The sequence below is a fragment of the Rhincodon typus genome, chromosome 17 (genome assembly GCF_021869965.1).
Source record: "Rhincodon typus isolate 14 chromosome 17, sRhiTyp1.1, whole genome shotgun sequence".
NCBI lineage: Eukaryota > Metazoa > Chordata > Chondrichthyes > Orectolobiformes > Rhincodontidae > Rhincodon > Rhincodon typus.
Genome location: NC_063348.1, coordinates 50,769,239 through 50,793,451, shown reverse-complemented (window position 1 = coordinate 50,793,451; position 24,213 = coordinate 50,769,239). Strand labels below are relative to the sequence as shown.

At 40.8% G+C, this 24,213-nt stretch overlaps 1 protein-coding gene across 1 annotated transcript in view; it reads left to right on the top strand.

The window, feature by feature from the left end:
• Positions 1 to 24,213, top strand: part of kif18a (kinesin family member 18A) — a 101,291-nt gene that overhangs the window by 60,727 nt on the left and 16,351 nt on the right. Inside the window, 3 exon segments of the mRNA XM_020527738.2 lie at positions 10,743 to 10,864; positions 14,297 to 14,538; positions 22,570 to 22,659. Of these exon segments, the coding sequence (XP_020383327.2) occupies positions 10,743 to 10,864; positions 14,297 to 14,538; positions 22,570 to 22,659 (454 nt within the window).

Sequence of the window (24,213 nt, the reverse complement as noted above, 5' to 3'; positions counted from 1 at the left end):
ATATTTTACAAACTACACTTCTGGTACACGACTGGTCACAGGTTTCCAATCAGAACAACACCCTTCATCAACTAACCTCTGACTTCAGAGATAGCAAGAAATTCAGATGCTGGAGTCGGAGACAACAGTGTGGAGCTGGAGGAACACAGCAGGCCAGGCAGCATCAGAGGAAGAAGGGTCTTCAGAAGAAGGGTCCCGACCCAAAACGTCAACTTTCCTGTTCCTCTGATGCTGCCTGGCCTGCTGTGTTCCTCCAGCTCCACACAACGTGACCTCTGACTTCAATGGCAATTTTGTATTCACCTTGCCAATTCACCATGGAAGTCAAGCAATTTAATCTTCTGCACCAGCTTATCATGAGGGACCTTGTCAAATGCTTTAGTAAAGAGCATGTAGACAACATCAGATGCCTAACTGCCATCAGTCATCTTTCTCAGTCTTCAGAAAACTCAGTCAAGTCGGTGAGACAAGACCTCCTCTGCATGAAGTCATGCTGACTATCCCTAATATGTCCATTCTTCTCCAGATACAAGTAAATCCAGTCCCTAAGAATCTTCTCTGCTGATATCAGATTCACCAGCCTATCATTTCTTGGATTCTCCCTGTTGCCTTCCTTCAGCAAAGGGACCACATTGGCTATTCTGCAGTCTCTGGGACCTTGCCTATTAAAGAGGATACAAGACAAGGCGCTGGGGACTTAAATACTTTAACCTCTTTCAAGCCACCCAACACTACCACCTCCTCAATATGAATATGCCTTAGAGTACCAACAAACCCTTTTCTAAACTTACCATCATGCATGTTTTTCTCCGCTATGAATACCGATGAGAAGTATTCATTAAGGACCTCACCCACTCCCTCTGACTCCAAGCATAAATTACTTCCCTTGTCCTTGTCCTTGTGTGGACGTACCCTTTTTCTAGTTAGCCACTTGCTCCTAAAATACATATAAAATGCCTTGGGATTCTCCTTAATTCTACTTGCCAAGAACATTTCATGGCCCCTTCTCACCCACCTAATTATTTTTTCAAGTTCTTTACTGTTTTCTTTATATGCCTCAAGGGCCTTGTTTGAGTTCTGTTTCCTAAACCATACATATGCTTCCTTTTCCTTCTTAACTAAACTTGCAACATCTATGTACATCCAAGGTTCCTGAATCTTGCCATCCTTATGGATCATCCTCACAGGAACTTGCTGGTCCTGAGCTCTGGTTAACTGTCTTTTAAAAGACTCACACATGTCAGATGCAGATTTACCTTCAGACAGCGGCCCCCAATCCCACTTTTCTAGTTCCTGCCTAATACTGTTGTAATTAATCTTCCCCGAATTTAGTAGTTTCACCTGAGGAGCAGTCTTATCCGTTTCCATAACTGTCATAAAACTTACAGAATTATGATCCCTGTTCCCAAAACGGTCCACCACTGAAACTTGGGTCACCTGGCCAAGCTCATTCTCCAATTCAAGGTCTAGTACAACCTTTTCCTAGTTGGACTATCCGTATATTGTTTCAAGAACCCCTCCTGAATGCACCTATTAAATTCTGCCCCATCTCGGGCACTAAGGTAGTCCCTGTGAATGATCGGGAATTTAAAATCTCCCAGTACTACAACACTGTTGTTTTTATATCTTGCCATGATCTGCTTACATATCTGTTCCTCCAATTCCTGCTGGCTATTGGGAGGCCTGTAGTATAACCCCTTCATAATGATTGCACCTTTCTTATTCCTAAATTATACCCATATTGCCTCACTGGATGAGCCTTCCAAGATCTCCTCTCTCAACACAGCTGTGACACTCTCCTTAATCTGTAATGCAACTCCTCCACCCCTTTTAAATCCCTCTATCACACCTGAAACATTTAAACCCTGGGACATTGAGCTGCCAGCCCTGCCCTTCTCTCAACCAAGTTTCTGTCATGGCTACCACATTGTAGTCCCATGTACCAATCCATGCTCTAAGCTCATCTGCCTTATCTGTTATACGCCTTGCATTAAAATACACTTCAGACTGCTAGTCCCTCCCTTCTGAGAAAGGGTCACCAGACCAGAAATGTTAACTCTGATTTTTTCTTCACAGATGCTGCCAGACCTGCTGACGTTTTCCAGCAACTTCTGTTATAGTCTTTCTGTGTTTGTTAACCTGACCGTACCTGTTCTTCCTACTAGAGTTGCTTGATTTAGCCCCTCTTCTCTAACGTTCCACAAGCTGACGTACAGCTCTGGTTTCCATCCCATTGCCATGCTAGTTTAAACTCTCCCGAGTGACACTAACAAACCTCCCTCCAAGGATATTGGGGTCCCTCCAGTTTAGGTGCAGCCCATCTTTCTTGTACAGATCCCACCTGCCCTGGATGAGATCCCAATGATCTAGATATCCAAATCCCTCCTTCCTAAACTAGGTCTTTAGCCAATCATTCAACTTTCTTATCTTCCTATTTCTGGCTTCCCTGGCACTTGGTGCAGGGAGTAATCCTGAGATTACAAGAGGTCCTGTTTTTCAACTTCCTAAATTCCCTTTGCAGGACCTCATCTCTCTTTCTGCCTAATGTCATTAGTACCAATGTAGATCTTAACCTCTGCTGCTCACCCTCTCCCTTCGGAATATCCTATGCACATTCATAGACATCCTTGACTCCAGTACCAGGGAGGTGACACGCCATCCTGGAGTCTCGTTCACGGTCACAGAGACATCTGTTTGTGTCTGTGACTATAGAACCCTCTACTACAAATGTTCGCCTGTACTTCAACTCTCCCTGATGTACAACAGAGCCAGTCGTAATGCCATTGGTCTGGCTATTGCTGTTGCTTTCCCCTGAGAGGCCATTTCCACTACCCCACTCCCGCCGCCCCCCACCCGCAACAGTATCCAGATCAGTATACCTGTTTCAGAAGTGAATGGCCGCAGGGACTCCTGCACTGCCTGGACACGCTTACTAGCCTTTATGCTGGTCATTCAACTCTCTTCTGTCTGTGTAGCCCTTGCTGGTGGTGTGACCATGCCCCTAAACACCCTATCCACAGTGTTTTCAGCCTCATGGATGCTCTGTAGAGTACAACCTCAATTCCAGCCACTCCATGTGGCAAATTGGGGGCTGCAGCTAAACACATTTCCCGCATACATGGTCACCATGGACACATATTTGACACAACACATGAAATAGATTGTTCTGAAGGTGACTTTGATAGGGATTAAGAAAATGTTGTTCGTGGCTGAAGATTTAAGTCCAGAAATGAGTATCTTAGCTGCTAATTTATTCAATTACACCATACTAGATGCTGGCTGTACCTCAAATGCTTGCCATCAATTGGCTGAACAGTTATTTGAAAACCCTGTACAAAGAGGACTAAAAAGGGATTGAAAAATGACTGTTTCGACTTTTAAAGAGTGCTTCTACCCTGTGAAATTGCAGGACCACATATTTCATGAGCTCTGATATCATCCAAAGTGAAACAACATTGTTACTGTGTAAGTTTCAATGAAAAAGATGAAAATATGTTTGGCCATGGAGAATGAGAAAACATTTGGATTTGGTAAAGTGGTAAAAGACTTTCATAGGATTCAAACATTATATTCTTTTTGAAGAAGCCGGGCGTTGCTCGACAAGAGGTCTAAGAAGCATTACTGACCTCTGCAGATATGAGTCTGGCTGATAAAGAAATTTCATGGCTAACTTTCTCATCACTCCTCAGAAAAAGTAAACCCACCATTCAAGGATGCCAGAGAATAAAGAATATGAATCCTTTGTAAAATAGATGAAATTGATATGTGATATATTAAATATTGAAAGGCACCAATGCTCCCAATCTAAGTGTACTTTTAGCCTGAGAATTTAATGAAGTACAAGTCAGGGCCCGCAGGTTTTCAGATAAAGGATATTTTTGGTTTTTGAATACGCTTACTGTTTGAGCCTGAACGGATTAAAAACCAAAGTTTTTTTTTCCCAAAGGGCTTGAACCCAGCATGTCTAGAGACCCATTTGGCACAGCTTTCAAAAGATTTCAGTTTTTGAGTATGCAGATAAAAGATAATTAACCTGCAGTAGCTATAGATCTGAAGATATGTGACAAAGGTCAAATGTCTGTCTCTTACATATTTAGATATGGTGACCAGGTTTAACATATCCATGGTGATCAGTAATAGGTGGTATTATCCTAGCTGATGTTATTACTAGACAGACTGAAATCTACCTTGATGGATCATATTTTTGTTTTATTCTGGTTTGGACAATGAAGTCTCTCATTTAACCATAAGCATGTACCATTGTAGATTTGATTTTAGCAATAAAACAGAAGTTTGTTAATGAAAAGAAGCCAGAAGAAAATAGAATAAACCAATCTATGTGTAACAAATGTAAAGAGTTTGAAACAGAAGGTAAACGTATAATCCCATTAATCTCAACCTTCACAGACCCCAAAATCCTCACTTGTGCAGTACCAAAAATCACCTCTTGTCAGTGCTGACACCAAAGAAAAATGTTGCATCAGACTGTCATTTTCGATCTGGTGCCATGGTTACAGAAAGTAGAGAAGGATGCAGGAAGTGGAAAGGGGCAGTAAAGGTTATTGGACGTGATAGTATAACAAAAGTTTTCCTACACGAGTATTAGGAATTTTGAGCTCAAAAAAAATGGAAGAAAGTGTTGATGATGAAGCACCATGTATTTTGCATACCTATGAATTCTACAATTTGGAAGCAGAAGGGAGGACATAAGAGCTCAATAAATACATATCAATGTGCATACCACTCATAAAGAATTTAAAAAGTAATGTCGTGGGGACCATTTGCCCAGTATAGGTTCATGGGTAGTTCAGCAGTCAGCAGAGTTAGATCACTTAAAGGATGGCCACAATAGCGAGATATGTAGACCAGTCTACTAGAAAATAAAGAAAAACAGAAGTTGCTGGAAAAGCTCAGCAGGTCTGGCAGCATCTGTGAAGAGAAATAAGAGTTAATGTTTCATGTCCGGTGACCCTTCCTCAGAACTGATGTTTATTGTGTTTAAAAACACCACACAAGTACAAGTTGTTACCATGACTGAACACGTGTTTAACTGTGGTGGTTCCACCCCCATATCAACTGACACCAATGGTCTGTGACCTGCTTTGTTTCTCTGTTTTTGGCTGACCCATTCTCTTGTTCACAGTTTGAATCTCACTGTCCAGTTTTAATTCACCCCATTAATCCTCTCGCTCTCGCTCTCTCCACTTTCCAATCCCCCAAGTTAAAGCTTCTTTAACTGTCTTCTTATTGCCTCAGGCTGTCCTGAAGTATTTAATGTGTTCTTTAAAGCACATAAATGAAAGCACTTCAATCCAATATAAGAGTTCCAAAGAACAAATTACGACTTTCTTTCACCAGTGAACAAATCAATGGGAATATGGTAATTAAGGCTAAATACTGCAAATGTTGGAGAAACTCAGGTCTGTTGTTCTCTCCATAGGTACTGCCAGAATTATCATTTCAAATCTAGTATGACTTTAGAACAAAAACAGTCCTGAAGAAGTCATACCAGAGAGTAGGATCTGGGCCAATGGGCCGAGGAATGGCAGATGGAGTTTAATTTAGACAAATGTAAGGTGCTACGTTTTGGAAAGGCAAATCAGGGCAGGATTTGTACACTTAAGGTTAAGGACCTGGGGAGTATTGCTGAACTAAGAGATCTTGGAGTGCAGGTTGATAGTTCCTTGAAAGTAGAGTCCCAGGTGGACAGGATAGTGAGGAAGGCTTTTGGTAAGCTTGCCTTTATTAATCAATGCATTGAGTATAGGTGTTGGGAGGTCATGTTGCAGCTGTACAGGACATTGATTAGGCAACTTTTGGAATACTACATGCAATTCTGGTCTCCCTGCTATAGGAGGGTCGCTGTGAAACTTGAGGGAGGGTTCAGGAAAGATTTACAAGGATGTTGCCAGGTTTGGAGGGTTTGATCTATAGGGAAAGGCTGAATAGGCTGGGGCTATTTTCCCTGGAGCAACAGAGGCTGAGGGGTGACCTGATAGAGGTTTATAAAATCATGATGGCATGGATAGGGTAAATAGACAAGGTCTTACCTCTGAGATGAAACTAGAAGGCAGAGATTTAAGTTGAGAGCATAAAGATATAAAAGGGACTTTAAAGGGCAACTTTTTCATGCAGAGGGTGATACATGTATGGAATGAGCTGCCAGAGAAAGTGGTGGGCGCTGGTACAATTACAACATTTAAAAGGCATCTGGATGGGTATATAAATAGGAAGGGTTTAGAGGGATGTGGGTCAAATCCTGTCAAATGGGACTGGTTTTATTTAGGATATCTGGTCAGCAAGGACGAGTGGACCGAAGGGGCTGTTTCCTTACTGTACATCTCTATGACTGCGGTCATGACACGGCTGCAATGAGCAATTAAGAAATGGATACATGTACAATGTTTGGCAAAAAAGGAGGAGGTCATGGGTCAAGGGGTACACTATTTCAAATCCACTGATGTTAAAGGGTTTGAAATCTTTAGGAGTGAATAGTGCAATAACAATTGCAGGGATAAGACACCTTGATGTTGTTGAATGAGCAAAGTCTGAAAGCAAAGACCAAGATGAGAGAATTGAGTCGGTTTGTGGCCTGGCAAATCAGGAAAACTATGGCTAACAGGCAAGCAAAGAGGGCAAATAGATGATTCCCGGGGCCTGTACTTTCATTTTAAGTCCCTGCCATGCCACCAAGAGAAACACACCTGGAATTTGGAGGTGCAGCAACACCATCTAGTGTTAGGAAGGCTAGTGAAGTCCCCATGTGTACAGTAAGACATAGGAATAGGAGTTTTATGCAATGTAATAATGCACAATGCAATATTCTGCTAAAGTAGAACTGTGTATCCTAAAGGCAAAGGTCACCAAACTGGGAGATGTGAAAAGTTATTGGAGGGGCACACGGAGGGTGAATGGAGCTGAACTCGCGAGAGTTGAAACAATGAATGCTAACTTGAATAGGCAGAGGAACATTGTAAAGTAGTTCTTCATTGCTGTCCATTCCCTATGTTTGGAAAATAGCATATTTTTTCCTCTCCTTTTATTATAAGGAATGAATTGAAAATATGGTTAAAACAACGTTTTTTGGGAGGTCTTTGGAAGTTTAAAGGATGCTGGTAAAGCAGAGGAAAAGCATTAAGAGAATTCCAGAAAGCAGTGACGTAGCTGACTGGAGCGGAAATAAAGTCGGTTAAAAAGTCTAAGTATGAGATGAGCAGAAATTAAATGCAAAGATACAAGGTTAATAAGGTAGCAAATAGAAAAGATACACAGCTGGGAAATTTGATTTATGCTCGCCGTTCAGACTTTTCAGTCTGCAACCTGTTTGACTGTGGCACTATTGCTCTTAACTACTTCAGCACCTTCTGCCAACGAAAACATATCACACTCCATTTGTGATAGAAATAGCTGCAAAATCAGTCTTTGATGTAAATATCTAAATTTAATTTGAATTTTAAAATTTCTGACTAAATTATCGAATCTATAAAAGCTGCATTAACTATAGATGTCAGAGATAGTAAGAACTGCAGATGCTGGAGTCAGAGATAACATTGTGGAGCTGGATGAACACAGCAGACCAGGCAGCATCAGAAGAGCAGGAAAGTTGACGTGTCCAGTCGGGACCCTTTTTCAGAAAATGAAGCTCCAGCTCCACACTGTGATAATTATAGATGTGCTGCCTCATCTGTAAAAGAACAATTTTTAAATTTGTAACTTTTGCCAAAAATTGCAAAAAATATTTATAGGCAGAGCAAATATTGGAAATATGTCAAATTAACCCAGAAAAATGGTGCATAATAAGAATTTTATTTTGCGGAGCAGTATTTCTATTCCTTCACCCACCACATATCAAAACTTCTCCCTCCTTCCTGAAGAGAATGACTCATGGTTAAGTTGTAGTTCCATTGATATCAGCTAGCCAATTAATCATTCAATAAATGCAAATCCGGATACCAAGTGCTGGTAGGCTGTTCACTGTAGAGATACCACTAGCATGCAAAATTATGCTCTCAGCTGACACACATAGTTTTCCAAAGAGGATTATTAGGTACCAATCAGAATAAAAAGACAAACGAGAAGTACAGCACTGTGCCGATCTTCGTGCCCTAACTAATCTAAAAAACAAACTTTCTGCCCTTATTCGGTCCGTAGCCCTCTATTCCCTCCCTATTCATGTAACCATCCAGATGCCTCTTAAATGTCGCCAACATGCCTGCTTCCACCACTTCTTCTGGCAGTGCATTCCAGGCTCCTACCACTCTTTGCTTGGAAAAACTTCCCTCACACATCTCACTTAAACTTTCCCCCTCTCACCTTGAACCTGTGCTTGCTCATCACTGAAACTTCAACCCTGGGGAAAAAGCCTCTGACTATCCACCCTATCTATGCCTCTCACAATTTGGTAGACCTCTATCAGGTCTCCTCTCAGCTGTCGTTTTTCCAGTGAAAACAATCCTAGTCTTTTGAACCTTTCCTCATAGCCAGTGCCCTTGAGACCAGGCAACATCCTAGTGAACCTTCTCTGTACTCTATCAAAAGCTTCCACATCCTTCTGGTAGTGTGGTGACCAAAACTGCACACAATACTCCAAATGCAGCCTAACAAGGGTTTCATATAGCTGCAACATGGTTTGCCAACTCTTGTACTCCATGCCCCAGCTAATGAAGGCAAGCCTTCTTGATCGCCTTGGCCACCTATGTTGCCACTTTTAGGGAACTGTGGACCTGCATGCTCAGATCCGTCTGAATGTTAATGTTCCTAAGTGTTCTGCCATTTACAGTGTAATTCACACCTAAATGTGATCCTCCAAAATGCACCACCTCGTATTTGTCTGGATTAAAATTCCATCTGCCATTTCTGTGCCTAAGTCGCCAATCTATCTATATCCTGTTGTATCCTTTCACAATCATTGGCACTATCAGCAACTCCACCAATCTTCATGTCATCTGCAAACTTGCTAATAGACCACCCTCATTTTCCTCCAGATCATTTTTATATACTATAAACAACAGAGGACCTAAGACTGATCCCTATGGAACACCACTAGTTACCAATCTCTATTCTGAAAAACACTCTTCCACCACTACCCTTTGCATTCTATGACCAAGCCAGTTTCTTATCCATTTAGCCAACCCACACTGAATCCCATATGATTTTAGTTTTTGTACCAATCTGCCAAGGGGGACTTCTGGGACTTTATCAAATGCCTTATGAGGACCGTATAAACTACATCCACAGCCCTTTCTTCATCAATTATCTTTGTCATGTCTTCAAAAAGTTCAGTCAGAAGTGGGAATCCTGAATCCATTTCCTGCTGCCTGACCAGCAATAGCCCACTGCTGCGTGAGCTTTAATTAATTAATTAATCGTAGACTAGAAAGCATGTCTCTGTGTACTATATGCAAAAAAGTTGTCCACTGAGCCCTCAGAAGTTCTGGTTTGATTTTTTTTATTAAAATACAGTCATATTAGTCAATGTTGAAACATCTAAGGAACAATGAATAGTCATAGAAACCCCCATTATTCCTGCAGGACCTGTTAAAATTCTGGCAGGGCTGAAATAACTATGTAGGGGTGATGTTTCCCCTAGCAAAGGAGCTCAGAACAAGGTGTCACAGTCTCCAGATATGCAACAGGCCATTTTGGATTGAGGTATGGAGAAATTGCTTCATTTAAAGGGTGCTGAACCAGTTGAATTCTCTACATCAGAAGGATGTGGACGCCAAGTCACTGATTATACTAACAGAGGGTCAGCCATGATCATGGTGGAGTGGGTTTGGGCCAAATGGCTTGTACATGCTCATATTTATCATGTTTCTCTGCTTACTGGCTGATTGGACTGACTTTAGGAGATGGGAGAGGGGTGCTACTATTGGAGGTCAATGTAATAACAACTCAGGGATGTTATATCAATCCTAGTTGAAGTGAAATTGCATTGAATCAACAGTGGGAAGGAATTTTGAGAATGATCCCAAGTCTTACCTCAGGTTATGTAACATGGGACAATTGACACAGAATTCAATGATTCAAATCTGTGCTTGAAAAGCCTTTCAGTGCGGGACAGTGTTGTCTTTACTGGGATCTGGCGTTGTTGTTGGAGTTGGGTGTACTGCTAGTTAAAGGATTGATTGAGTTATCAAATGGTTGATGTTCTTAAAGCAGCAGCCTTCATAATTTTAGATATAAATGAGAAATTTGCATCACGATGCAAACAATCCGGAACGATCAATGAGCAAACGTTGTGTCAAAGGATGAATATGTGTAAGAGAGATAACACCTGGATCACCACAGCCGTGTTCAATAAAAGGCCATTTGTTAGCGGTGCCAGCAAGGGGTTGTTGTGGTGCAGTGGTAGCATTCCTACTTCTGAGCGAGGCAGCATGGGTTCAAGTCCCATCTGCTCCAAAGGTATGTAATAGCATTTCTGAACAGGTTGATTAGAAAGTATCTAGGAATACTAGCAAATTGAAATCACAGTGACTAGTGGCCTATGTGTACAATAAGCGCTGGGTTTGCTAATCTTGATAAACAGAATCTATCATTTCTAATTTTGGACTCTGCTGAATGTTTGTGGGTATCTAGTCCTTTTGTCCTCTTACGCACAAATAGGGATTCTCAAATTCTTGTTGAAGTGTTTTCTAGTCAACCCTGCTCTGTGTTTCTACCTGTAAGTTTTCATTGCTGTGGAGTGTTAACAGCAAATTTGCCTGTAAATATTTTTTTTTCATCATTGTTGTTGACAGGTCCTTAATCAAGATCTACAGTGCAGTCATTTAAAGATGGAAGTAATGGACTTAAAACGACAAATTCAACATATGAAGCAGTTACTCTCTCTCCAAAAACCAGAGAACAGAAGAACAGAAAAGTACAGCAGTTTTGAACTTGTGCTAACATCTTGATTTCCAGAACAATATTCAGTCTGACATTTAGGACTTAATAATAAAGGCAAATAATGCATTCTGAAAAAGCAATTACAGGATAAAGTGCAGCTCAGTGGTTAGCACTGCTGTCTCACAGCGCCAGGGACCCGGGTTCAATTCCACCCTCGAGCGACTGTCCATGTGGATTTGCACATTCTCCCCGTGTCTGCGTGGGTTTCCTCCGGGTGCTCTGGTTTCCTCCCACAGTCCAGAGATGTGCAGGCTAGGTGGATTGGCCGTGCTAAGTTGCCCCTAGTGTTCAGAGGTGTATAGATTGGGTGGGTTATAGGGGGATGGGCCTGGGTGGGATGCTCTGAGGGTCGGTGTGGACTTGTTGGGCCAAAGGGCCTGTTTCCACACTGTAGGGATTCTAAATTCTAAACTTTAAGGAATTAGGTTATTTTTAACTTTGGCAAGTTGCATTCAAATCGCTGGATACAAAAACAACCATGCAAAAGGAACATTGAAAGAAAAATTCTCCTATATAATCATGAATACTCTTAGTTGCAGCTGTATTAATTTGATATATTGTAATTGTCCAGAATTTTCAGCAACTTCCTAGCTGAGGTTTTGAAAAATTTAAGTTAATGTTTAGAGTCCAGTGACCCTTCTTCTGAAAAGGCTTTTTCTCGCCACTCCTAGTTCTGAGGAAGAGTCACTGAACTCTAAACATTAGCACTATTTTTTTTAGTCCACAGACACTGCCAGACCTGAGTTTCCCCATCAATTTCCATTTTTGTTTATTTCAGATTTCCAGCATCTACAGTTCTTTTTGGTTTATTTTAAAAATTATTGCTGTAGATTTCTTTTGAAATCCCTGTTTTGTTGGTGGTTGCTTATAATGACATTTTGGGCCTTGCTACTGGTTGATCAATCATCTGTTATTATTAAGTGATAATGGAAAGAAAACTGACTTCCAAGCATTTTTCAGTCTAGCTACCAAATAACAAATATTGAACTTCTCAGCTCTGAATTTTGCATCCACCTTGCGAGGTTTCTATTGAGTCGTGACCCAACTCAGTTCGTATCAAGTACCAAATCAATTTCCTGTCATGACCAACAAGTACCTTTCCATGTATCCTGTGTGTTACAGTCCAATTTACAGCACTCGACTTTGTTCAGATGGGGAAAAACTAGAATATATCAGACAAGAATTCAACTTCAAATCATTGGGTGTTTTGTGATATTGGATGGCAATCCTACCAACTACTACCAAATCAAACAAAAACCTAGTGTTCTGGTCTACTGTATTTTAACTTAATGCTGATTATAATATTTTAGCAATGTGGTTAAGTACCATAACCTTCCAAAGGAAACACAGAAACATGAAAAATAAGAGCAAGAGTAGGCCATTCAACTCTTTGAGCCTGTTATGCCATTCAATATGATCATGGCTGATCATCCAACTCAGTACCCTGTTCTTGCTTTCTCCCCGTACCTTTAGATCTCTTTAACTCCAAGAGCTATATCAGACTCCTCTTGAAAACATTCTGTTTTTTCTTCATCTGCCTTCTGTGGCAGAGAATTCCATAAGCTCACCACACTCTAGGTGAAGGAATTTCTCATCACAGTCATAAATGGTCCTCCCCATATCCTATGACTGTGATCCTTGGTTCTGGACTCCCTGTTATCAAGAACATCCTTCCTGCATTTACCTGTAGTTCTGTTAGAATTGTGAAGGTTTCTGAGATTTCCCCCCCCCCCCCCCCACCTCATTCCTCTAAACGCTAGTGAATAGAGTCCTAACTGATCCAGTCTCACTTCATATATCAGTCAGAAAGTGACTTGATCCTCAGAACTTGCTGTCATTTAAAACTGCTGGACAAACGTTCCATGATCAAATAAGGAGGAGTGCTATTTTAATAGATATGAAAAGGCTGCGAGGAAAAGTCGGGAACTATCGACCACATCAGTGGTGGATAATTTTTTGGAGGGGATTCTGAGAGACAGGATCAACATACATTTGGAAAGGCAAGGACTGATTAGGGATAGTCAGCATGGTTTTGTGTGTGGGAAATCGTATCTCAAATTTGATTGAGTTTGTTTGAAGACGTTACCAAGTAGATTGATGAAGGCAGAACGGTAGACATTGCCGACATGGAGTTTAGCAAGGCCTTGAACAAAGTCCTGCATGATAGACTGGTTAGTAAGGTTAGATCACATGGGATCCAGGGAGAGGTAGCCAATTGGATACAAAATTAGCTTAATGGTAGAAGACAGAAGATGGTGGTAGAGGATTGCTATTCGGACTGGAGGCCGGTGACCAGTGGTATGCTGCAAGGATCGGTGCTGGGTCCACTGTTGTTTGTCATTTCGATCAAAATTTGGATGAGAATATAGGAGGTATGGTTAGTAAGTTTGCAGATGACATCAAAATTGGTGGATGGTGGACTTTGAAGGTACAATAAGATCTTGATCAGATGGACCAATGGGCCGAGAAGTGGCAGATAAAGTTTAATTCAGATAAGTATGAGGTGTTGCATTTTGGTAAGGCTAACCAGGGTAGGCCTTATACAGTTAATGGTAGGGCCATGGGGTGTGTTGTTGAACAGAGAGTGGGAGGGGTGCAGGTTCATATTACCTTGTAATTGGCATCACAGGTAGACAGGGTGATGAAGAAGGTATTTAATCTGTTTGCCTTCACTGTTCAGAGCACAATATGGGAGTTGGGACATCATGTTGAAGATGTACAAAATTTTGGTGAGGCCACTTTTAGAATACTTGCATGTGATTCTGATCACCCTGCCATAGGAAGGATATTGTTAAACTAGAAAGGGTATAGGAAAAATTTAGAAGGATGTTGCTGGGACTGGAGGGTTTGAGTGAGTTATAAGGAGAAACTGGACAGGCTGGGACTTCTTTCCCTGGAGCATAGGAGGCTGAGGGGTGACCTTACAGAGGTTTATAAGATCATGAGAGGCATAGATAAGGTGAATAGCCAAGGTTGTCTTCCAGGGGTAGGGGAGTCCAGAACTAGAGGGCATAGAGGGGAAAGATTTAGAAGGGACCTGAAGGGCAACACAGAGGGTGATGTGTGTATGGAATGAACTGCCAGAGGAAGTGATAGAAGCAGGTACGATTACAACATTTAAAAGACATATGGATAGGAGAGGGTTGGAGGGATATGGGCCAAATGCAGGCAAATGGGACTAGTTCAGTTTAGGATTCCTGGTCGGCATGGACAAGTTGGACTAAGGGCCTGCTTCCGTACTGCGTGACTCTATGATGCTAGCAAGAATTAGTTAAATGAAGATGGGAAAATTCCACTTGGTGTTTTAAGGCAAAAAGAGAAATGTGTATGTTTGTGTGACTATAATTTTACATGCTTTGTATAGTTGGTCTCAACACTAATTATTTGTTTTGCTTTCTCTTTCCAGGCTTATAAACACTTTACTTCCTGCATTCCGCCAACAGTATCAAATGTTGAAAGAAGCTGGACTTGCTTCTACAGCTGTTGAGGGTACATTTGTGGAAATGGAGCAATTAATTCATCAGGAGAAAGGGATTGCATGGGAAGATCAGATTATGGAATTACCAGAAATGATACCTGATGAGCAGCTAAACATTTCCTCCATCATGAATTACTCCCAGCTCACCTATTGCCAGGCTACACCGTGCAGTATGTAAACTTAAGCTATAATTAAGCAGTGAATTTCAATCAGCTGGAAAGGTGAACCATTGCAAATACACATGATGCATGTCTAACCATTATTTTGTGATTTACTGATGTAAACAATTAGGTTGATATTTCACTTCTACAGATGCAGAAAAATGTCTTTACGAATCCAGCTTTATTCCTTACAAGTCAAAGATCAGAACAGTACACACAGACACAGTTGGTTTTGCTATAACACGATAGTTGCATTCCTGTGCAACATCGCATTTATAGAAAATCGCGCTATAGAAATAACAGGCCCTATGGGAAACTACCAAAAAAAAATCACTCAAAAGCCTAACACAAAGGATAGCACAATTTGAATAAATGTTTAATTCATGCCCAATAATAAAGTAAAAGTAAATTTAACACGTTACCTTGAAAAATGTCAAGACGACTTGATGGGGGAGGAGGTTGTACTGTACTTCTCACAGAGAGCATTTCACAACAAAGCCTGCGAAATGATTACATGATGCCAATGCAGAGTCTTTCAGCACTAACATTGTACATATTCACGACAAAGCCTATGAAATGATCATGTGATGTCAATGCATACTGCTCTGCACACTGATGGAATCATGTCATAGCCAACACAAGTTCACATTTCGGGGAGATAGCATTTCCCTATTCGTCATTCATGTTACAGCCAATTCGCGTTGATGGAACACACCTTACAGCAGAACTGACTGTATTTGATTTTTCTTCAATCTAGTCCTAAACCTTTTTGTATAATACCCCAGTTAATCTTACAATTTCTGAATTTGGTGCCAACACAATTCTTTTATAGAAACATAGGAATAAGGAGCAGGAGAAGGTGATTTCACCCTTCAAGCTTTCACCATTCACTAAGATCATGGCTGATCTGGTTTTGGTCTTATTTCTATTCTCCTGTCTGCCTTCAGACTTTGACCCTCCCACCTAATATCAAAAATCAAACTTTGTTTTGAGTAAATTTAAAGACCCAGCTCCTGCAATCTTCTATTAAAAAGAACTCCATGTTCAAATCGTCCTTTTGAGAGAAATATTTCTCCTCCTTTCCCTGACCGCTAACCAAATTGGAAAACGCTGTCTTAAAGAGTGTGGCTGCTTCCTGGTATCTTCCCTGATGTGTTTCGGTGCCTGTAGTATGGTCTTCAGTTCATAACTCTGAGCTGAAGCTGCTTGAGCTGTAAACACTCCGTGTTTCCCCTGTATCACACTGGTATCCAGGATTTCACACATACTGCAGCTGTACCACATTGCCTGTCCAGCCTTGCTTAATGTGCTTTTTTTAATAAACTACTTAAGTAAGGTATTCAGTGTTTTTTGTTTCCCTTTTTAAGTATTTTATTAAGCCTTCCACTAGTTCCTATCTTCAACCTTAGCAGCACAGTAAAACTTGAATCATTTTATCAGAAGCTCACCAAACAACTAGTTTTTTCCCCTTTAATAGGGTAAGATCCAGTTCCAAACTGCTGGCATTGCATCTCTGGGTCTTCTTTTATTTGCTATTCTAACTATTACTGATTCCTTTGGGTCCTCCTTTTGTCTGTACTTCTATGTGACTCTGGTTGTCCTGGGTCCTCCTTTCACTGTCTGTTCTAACTGATGTTGAGTGCCTCTAGGTCTTTATTTCACTCTCTCGACAGATGCTGAATGCTTTTGAATCCTCCTTCCGTTTGTACTTCTAACTGATGCTGACTGCCATTGGATCATCCTTTCACTCACTGATCTAATGCTGCTGATTTCCTCCAGGTCATCTTTTTACTTGCTACCTCTCCTTTTGACAATTTGCTTTCCTACATATCTTGATGTCATGAGAAAATTTAACCCCCATATATTTGAGTCCTGAGGAAGGGTCACCGGACCTGAAACGTTAACTCTGATTTTTTTTTTTTCCTTCACAGATGCTGTCAGACCTGCTGAGCTTTTCCAGCAACGTTGTTTTTGTTCCTGATTTACAGCATCTGCAGTTCTTTCGGTTTTTATCCCATATAATTGGTGTCCACCCTCTTCAAATGTTGACATAGATTTTTAAAAGTTGATTACCTAGCACTTGAACTTTGTCGCACTCCACCAGTGTCAGCTTGCCAACCCAAAGCAGGCCCATTTATTCTTGGTTTTTGCATCTTGTTGGCTAACCAGTCCTTTAAATACAGTAATATATCATCTTCTACACCATGTGTTCATATCTTATACAGCAACCTTTGATGTAACACTTTATCAAACACCTTTGCAAATCCAAGTGTACATAGCAGCAGGAGTAGGCCATTCAGTCCCTCAAGCCTGTACTGCCACTTATTGAGATCATGGCTGACCTCTGGCCTAACTCTGTAAATCTGCTTTGGGCTTATATCCCTTAAAATTTTGTTAAGCGAAGTTATTAAATCTGAGTTAAATTTAACAGATGATCTAGCATCAGCTGCCATTTGTGGAAGATAATTCCAAACCGTTACCACCCTTTATGTGTAGAAGTACTTTCTAACTTCTCTCCTGAATGGTTCAGCTCTAATTCTCAGACTATGCCTCTAGTTCTACCAGTTCCCCCTTATGGACTGCGGTTGTTACTTTGTCCAATGTCTCCAATAGATTAGTTGAACATGATTTTCCTTTCATAGAGCGATGTTGCCTGTGCCTGATCACATCATGATCATGATGTACTCTAGCACCTTCCGTCCTAAAGGATCTTAGGCTGACTGGCCCATAGTTTCTTTCTTTCAGCTTCCTTCCTTTCTCAAATAAAGGGGGTACATTTGTTATTTTCCAATCCACTGGACCATTCCAGAATATAAGCAATTTTAGAAGATTATAACCATTGCATCGACTATTTGTACAGCCACTTCTTTTAAGACCATAGGATACAGGCTGTCTGGCCCTGGAGACTGTCAGGCTTTAGGTTCAATAGTTTTCCTAATACCTTTTCTTGATGATGATAACTTTATGTTCTTCTCTCCATAATTCTCTTGCTTTTCCATTATCTTTGGAAAGTTTTCTTAGACTTCTACCAAGAAGACAAAAAAAAAACTGCTGAAGGCTGCCTCAATTTCATTGTTTTCCACTATCAGTTCCCCAGACTCACTCTAGAGGCCCAATCCCAGCTGTAGTTACTCTTTTCCTATTCAAATACTTGTAGAAATCTTACTTTCTGTTTTATATTACTAGCTAACTTTCTCTTCTATCATGCTTTCTGCTTCTTTGTATTCATTATTTACTGCTTCTAAAAGTCTGCTCAATCCTGATTTACCACTTATCTTTGGAAATTTGGATTGTTTTCTACTTCAACTTAATACTATTCATAACTTTCTTGTTTAGCCACAGATGATGCATCCTCCTCAAAGACGCTGTCTTTCTCACTGGGATAATGACGGTTTACAGTTACTAAATATCTAATTAAAAGGCTGCCACTGCAATTCTGCTGTCCTAATTCTTAACCTAGCATACCTACGCTACCTCACCCTATACTCTCAAGACTACCTTTAATTAGGTTTTAACACTCTTCACAGACTTGCACTTCTCCCTTTCCAAATGAACATAAGGTTCTATCAGATTATGATCACTGTCCCCTCAAGGCTCCTTTATCATGAGGTGATTGATTAATCGTGTTTCATTGCATATCACTAGGTCTAGGATAGCCTGCTCTTTGGTTGGCTCTAGACCATACAGCGCTAAGAAATTGGCCTGAAAAAATTATATGGGGGCATTTTTCAGACTACCTTTACAAATCTGATTCCCCAGCCTACGTGTGGTTTCAAGTTACCCTAACTTACAGTTAATTTCTTACCAGCCCCATTTATTTCTTCCTATATATTCTGTCCTATTGTGTAATGACTGTTAGGTCAACTAAATATTCCTCTTGCAAGTGACCTCTTACTTTGCTATTTCATATCTCTGTCCAAACTGATGGCTCTTGATCTTTCAAGTTATGGTCATTGCTTAGTACTGAATCAATGTCATCCTTAATCTGTATTATGAATTAATATAACTTTATATTTTCATTAGTAAGGATGAATGTAAATTGGTTTCTCCATTTTCTGCATGGTGTAGTAGATAAATAAGGAAAGCAAAATTCCTATAGGGCAATATGTATGATTCTGTTGTCCTGTTAAGTCACTTTAAAGAAGTTAGCTCTAAGTTTCCTTTTCAAATTGAAATGAATTTAAAAGCAGGAAAATTTCAATCCTCATTTTGTTTTTCATTTAGTAAGCACAATAGAAAATCATTGATGCTGTGGAAAATGCAAATTGGAGGCATCAACTGTGAATCCTGACCAAAATGACTAAGTTCTTGACTCCTTTTATGCCCCTATCAGACATCATGCGTTTCCAAGTCCTGCTGGTTTATTTTGAGGAAATACCAAATAGATTTTTACACACCTGCCCTTCACCATCCAATTGTATCTCAAGACTATTTCTTCTGAGTCTAGACAACTTATGTTGGCAAGATATATGAGAATTCAGATTGCGATGGCTGAGCCCAGTGATGCCTTTGTTTTGTGTTAAAGCAGGGCCCAGTTGACAGATACTATAACAGAATCTACATCTGTTTTTATTACTTGCCTTCTCTATCTCATAGCAGTACAGCTAATCAAATTTCTTGTATGCTAGTCTATTTGAAATCTACTAATTCAATACCAGGACTATCAAACCTCCTGGATTTATGTCACATTGTGATGTGCTTTTTCCCACTAAGCAATTATTGTTAACTTTTTGGGCTGTTTGTCATTTTCACTTAAGATATATTTAGGCTTCTGTGTTTCTAACTATTCTTTTAGTTGAGCCTTGCTTTCAACAAGCTCCACGCTTAGTACACCCAAACCGCAAGCCTTTTCTTAGAATTCCTGTGCCTTTTAACGCTATTACTTACAATCTTCGTGCCTTTTGAGAAGTGGAAGTTTTTCAAATCAGACTTTATTTGAGATTATTAACAAATTTATTGAACAGTTGTTGAGAATATTTTAATTCATTCATCGGATGTGGACATCACTGTCTGAGCTAGCATTTATTGCCCCTCCCTAGTTGCCCTTGAAAGGTGATAGTGAGCTGTCTTCTTGAACCACTGCAGTCCATGTGCTGTAGGTAGACCCATACTGCCCTCAGGCAGGGAGTTCCAGGATTTTGACCGAGCAACACTAACAGAAAGGTGATATATTTCCAGATCACGATAATGACTGGCTTGGAGAGGAAGTTGAAGGTAATGTTCTCATGCATCAGCTGCCGTTGTATTTCTAAATGAAAGTAGTTGTGGATTTCAAAGGTGCTTTCTTAAGGATCTTTGGTAAATTTATGCTGTGCATCTTGTAAGTTGTACATAATGGTGCCATTAAGCGTCAGTGTTGGAGGATATGAGCACTTGTAAATGTGGTGCCAATCAAGCGGGCTGCTTTATCCTCGATGGCGTCAGGCCTCTTGAGTGGTGTTGGAACTGCAGTCGTCCAAGCAAAGGGGGAATATTCCATCACACCTTGCATATGGTGGATGGACTTTGGGGAGTCAGGAGGTGGGTTGCTTTTTGCAAGATTCCTATACTGTGATCTGCTCCTGTCACCACTATTTATATGGTGAGTCAGTTGAGTTTCTAGTCTATAGCAAGCCCCCAGAATGTTGAAAGTGGGAGATTCAGAAATGGTAGCACTATAGAGTGTTAGGGGGTGGTGGCTAGATTGTCTCTTAATGGAGTTGGTTATTGCCTGGCATATGTGTGGCGCAAATGTTAGTAGAAAAATTGAAGAATGTATAAACCAAATGATACAATCTTAATGGGTATGAAGAAATAAAGAGATCTGGGGTTTACACGCAAATCTTTGAAGGTGACAAATTAAAGGAAGTTGAGAAGACAGTTAAAGGAATACACAAATGGCTAGGCATAGAATACAAAAGCAAGAAAGTAATATTAAATGTTAAATATAATATAACTATAAGTCAGTAGACGAGCCTCATTTTAAAGTGTTGTGTTTAATTTCTGCACATCACATTGTCATTAGGAACATAGTCAAGGCCTGATATAAGGTGCAGTGGTGATCTTTTGAAATATTAAGGAGTGAGACTTAACATGAAGAGATTCAAGAAGTCTGGGTAGTTCTCCTTTAAGCAGACATAGCTAGAGGGAGATTTCCTTCTATTCAGTTGTGGACATGGGAGCCACGGTGGCTCAGTGGTTAGCACTGTTCCTCATAGTGCCAAGAACTCAGGTTCGATTCCAGCCTTGGGTGACTATCTGTAAAGAGTTTGCATGTTCTTCCCATGTCTGTGTGGGTTTGTGCCAGGTGCTCCAGTTTACTCCCAAGGTCCAGAGGTTTGCAGGTGAGGTGGATTGTGTCCAGGGATGTAGGTTAGCCATGGTAAATGTGGGGTTACAGGGATACTGTGGGGGAGGATGTTACTGGGTAGTGGAGCCTGGGTGGGATGCTCTTCTGAGGTTTCTTTCTGCACTGTAGGGATTCTATGATTTCAGTCTAGGCTAGCATTTGTTGTCCATCTCTCATTGCCTTTGAATTAAGTGGTTTTTTAAGCCATTTTAGGCCAACTGTGAAAGATACACATCTGGTAATCAGCCACCCTTGACTTGTTCTGTCTACATGTAACTCAGACCCACAGCAGTGTGATTGACTTATAATTACTCTGTGGGCAATTTAGACATTGAATTTTTTTTTATTTTGATTTTATTGACACGTGTACTGAAATATAGTGAAAAGCTTTGTTTACGAGCAGAACAGGCTGATCACAGCAAGCAAAGGATGTATAGATCAAAACGAGACATACAGGTTACATTGCAGGTTACATTATTTGAGGCTAGGGTCCATTCAACAGTCTGATAACAGCCAGTAAGATGCTGTTCCTGAACCTGCTTGTGCATGTGTTCAGGCCTCTGTATCTTCTGTCTGACGGAAGAGGTTTTAGGAGGTCATTACCAGGGTGCGATGGGTCTTTGATGATGTTGGTTGCCATTCCACAGCAGCGAGCCATGTAAATAGAGTCCCTGGATGAAAGGTTGGTTTCCGTGATGGTCTGGGCTGTGCACACCATCTTCTGTAGTTTCTTATGGTTCTGGGCAAAGCAGTTGCCATACCTGGCCATTATGCACCTGGACAGTATGCGTTCAATAGTGCATCTGTAGAAGGTGGTGAGGGACCTTATGGATATGCCAAATTTCCTGAGCCACCTGAGGAAGAAGAGGTGTTGTTGCACCTTCTTGACTGTCATATTTATGTGAGAAGTCCAGTCGTCGGTTAGCGTCACTCTGAGGAACTTATGCTGTTCCCTCTCTCAACCTTAGTTCCATTGATGTAGATCATGTCCTCCTTTCTTTCTGAAGTCGATGATCAGTTCTTTAGTTTTGCCGACATTGAGAGACAGATTGTTTGCATTGCACCACATCACCACTCAAGCAGGTGATGCCAAAATACCATTCACACATCTCCTGCTCCGCCAGAGGGCCGAACATTCTGGACCACTGTTACCAGTAGAGGACCAAAAATTCTGGACCACTGCTACACAACCATCAAAGACACCTACCGCTCAATCTTCTGCCCACACTTCAGAAAATCCGATCACAGCGCTGTGTTCCGCCTCCCAGCTTACAGGCAGAAGCTGAAACGGGAGAATCCTTCAAGAAAAGTAGTACAGCGCTGGTCCAAGGCAGCGGAAGACCGTCTCCAGGACTGCTTGGACTCGGTGGACTGGACCATGTTCAAGTATTCAGAAAACCTTGACGAGTATGCCACCACCGTCACCGACTTCAGTAGCAAATTGGCAATAAATGTTTGCCTAACCTTGAGGTCCATGTCCCATGAACAAATTAAAAAAAACTTGAGAATTTTAACCTAAAAGTATTTTATTTGGTAAAGCTGTACAATCAATAGCATTTCACTGTTCTGGTCAATGTGAAAGGTCAAAAAAATATGTGTGGCTTCTCACCTAATTCAAATTATTTCATCTGTGTTTTAATTCCATGTACATTAATCATATCAATCAGTCATGTACCAACTCAATGTCACTTTTTGTTTCTGAATGTACTTAGATTCAAAAGGAAGTCCTTCCAGAAGTTTGCAGGTAACAGCCGAAAAAGTCAAAAATGGCGGGTCTCCTGATCAATTGAAATCATCAAGAGGTAGGTGGAACAGTTACCAAAGCAGTCGAGTGCACATTGTTGATGTGCCAACATATATCAATGTAATTCAAATAAGCTTTATGTTTGCATTAGCTACATTACAGTCTGCTTATGGTTGATAACTTAATGATAAATCTCTGCTCCTAACTTAAGAAAAACAAAATTGGATTAGTGGATTGGATTATATATTGACATTATATATTGTGGAATATAGAATTTTGAAGTACCCAAAGGAAATGTATCTTTGTGCTTAGAAAGGAATTGAAGTGTATGAAGCAATTTCTTTGAAAGAACTATTGTTCAATTTTCAACTTGTGCAATGGTTTTTTTAACCCAAGGTCAGCATGCCCGGCACTGCCCTGTGCTCTCGGCCAGTTCCAATGATACATATTGGCTGTGTAGAAATCTGGAGTTGCTCAACCCTAAGGTAACCAACAGTTGAGTTCAGCTGGTAACAGTTTTTTGCCGTTAATCAGCTCCTGATTAACTTTAAAGCTGGCCCAAAGCAGTAGTCCCATTTAACAAATGAAGCTGTATAAGTGCACACAAGTAAGAGTTTCTTTCTGTTAACTTTTTTTTTTCTATTCACTCATGGGACATGAGCATCACTGGCTGGCCAGCATTTATTGTCCTTAAGAAGGTGGTGGTGAGCAGCCTTCTTGAACTGCTGCAGTCCACGTTCTGTGGGTAGATTCACAAATGCCTTTGGGGAGGGAATTCCAGGATTTTGAGCCAGTGACAGTGAAGGAATGGCAATATATTTTGAACTCAGGATGGTGAGTGGCTTGGACACGAACTTGAGGGTGGTAGTGTTCCCACATACCTGTCGCCCTTGTCCTTCTAGACTGATGTGGTCATGGATTTGGAAGGTGCTGTCTAAGGATCTTTCATGAATTTCTGCAGTGCATCTTGTAGATTGACACTCAGCAGCAGCAGTGTGTACTATGCTGGAGGGAGTGGATGCTTGTAGATGAGGTGCTTTCTCCTAGATAAAAGTGGGAGTATTCTATCACACGCCTAACTTGGGCCTTATAGATTGTGGGCAGGTTTTGGGAAGTCAGGAGGTTACTCGTCGCAGTATGCCTATGTTCTTACCTGCTCTTGTAGTAACTGTATTTCTATGGTCAGCTGAGTTTATTGTTATTCTGTTTGCTTTCCTCATCACTTGCTATACTTGTATACTAGCATTGTGTGATTCTTGTGCCAAGACACTCTGATCCCTCTGTACCACCAAGTTCTACAGCTTTGCTACATTTAAGTAGCATGCTGCTTTTCATTTTGTCGAAGGGGCAAATTTAAATTATTCTCCATCCACCAAAATTCGCTTAAACTCTTTATGTCCCCTTGCAGACTTTCCACCTTCTCTGTCAGCTTGCATTCCTACTTGCTTCACTCCTTGGTGTCACCAGCAAATTCAGCTACCCTTCATCTGTAAAATTGGTATAGACTGTACATAGTTGACCCAGCATTGATCTCTATGGTACTCCACTAGTTACAGCTTGTCAACCTTAAAATGACAGATTTATCCCAGCTCTCTGCGCTCTTTTTTTTAAT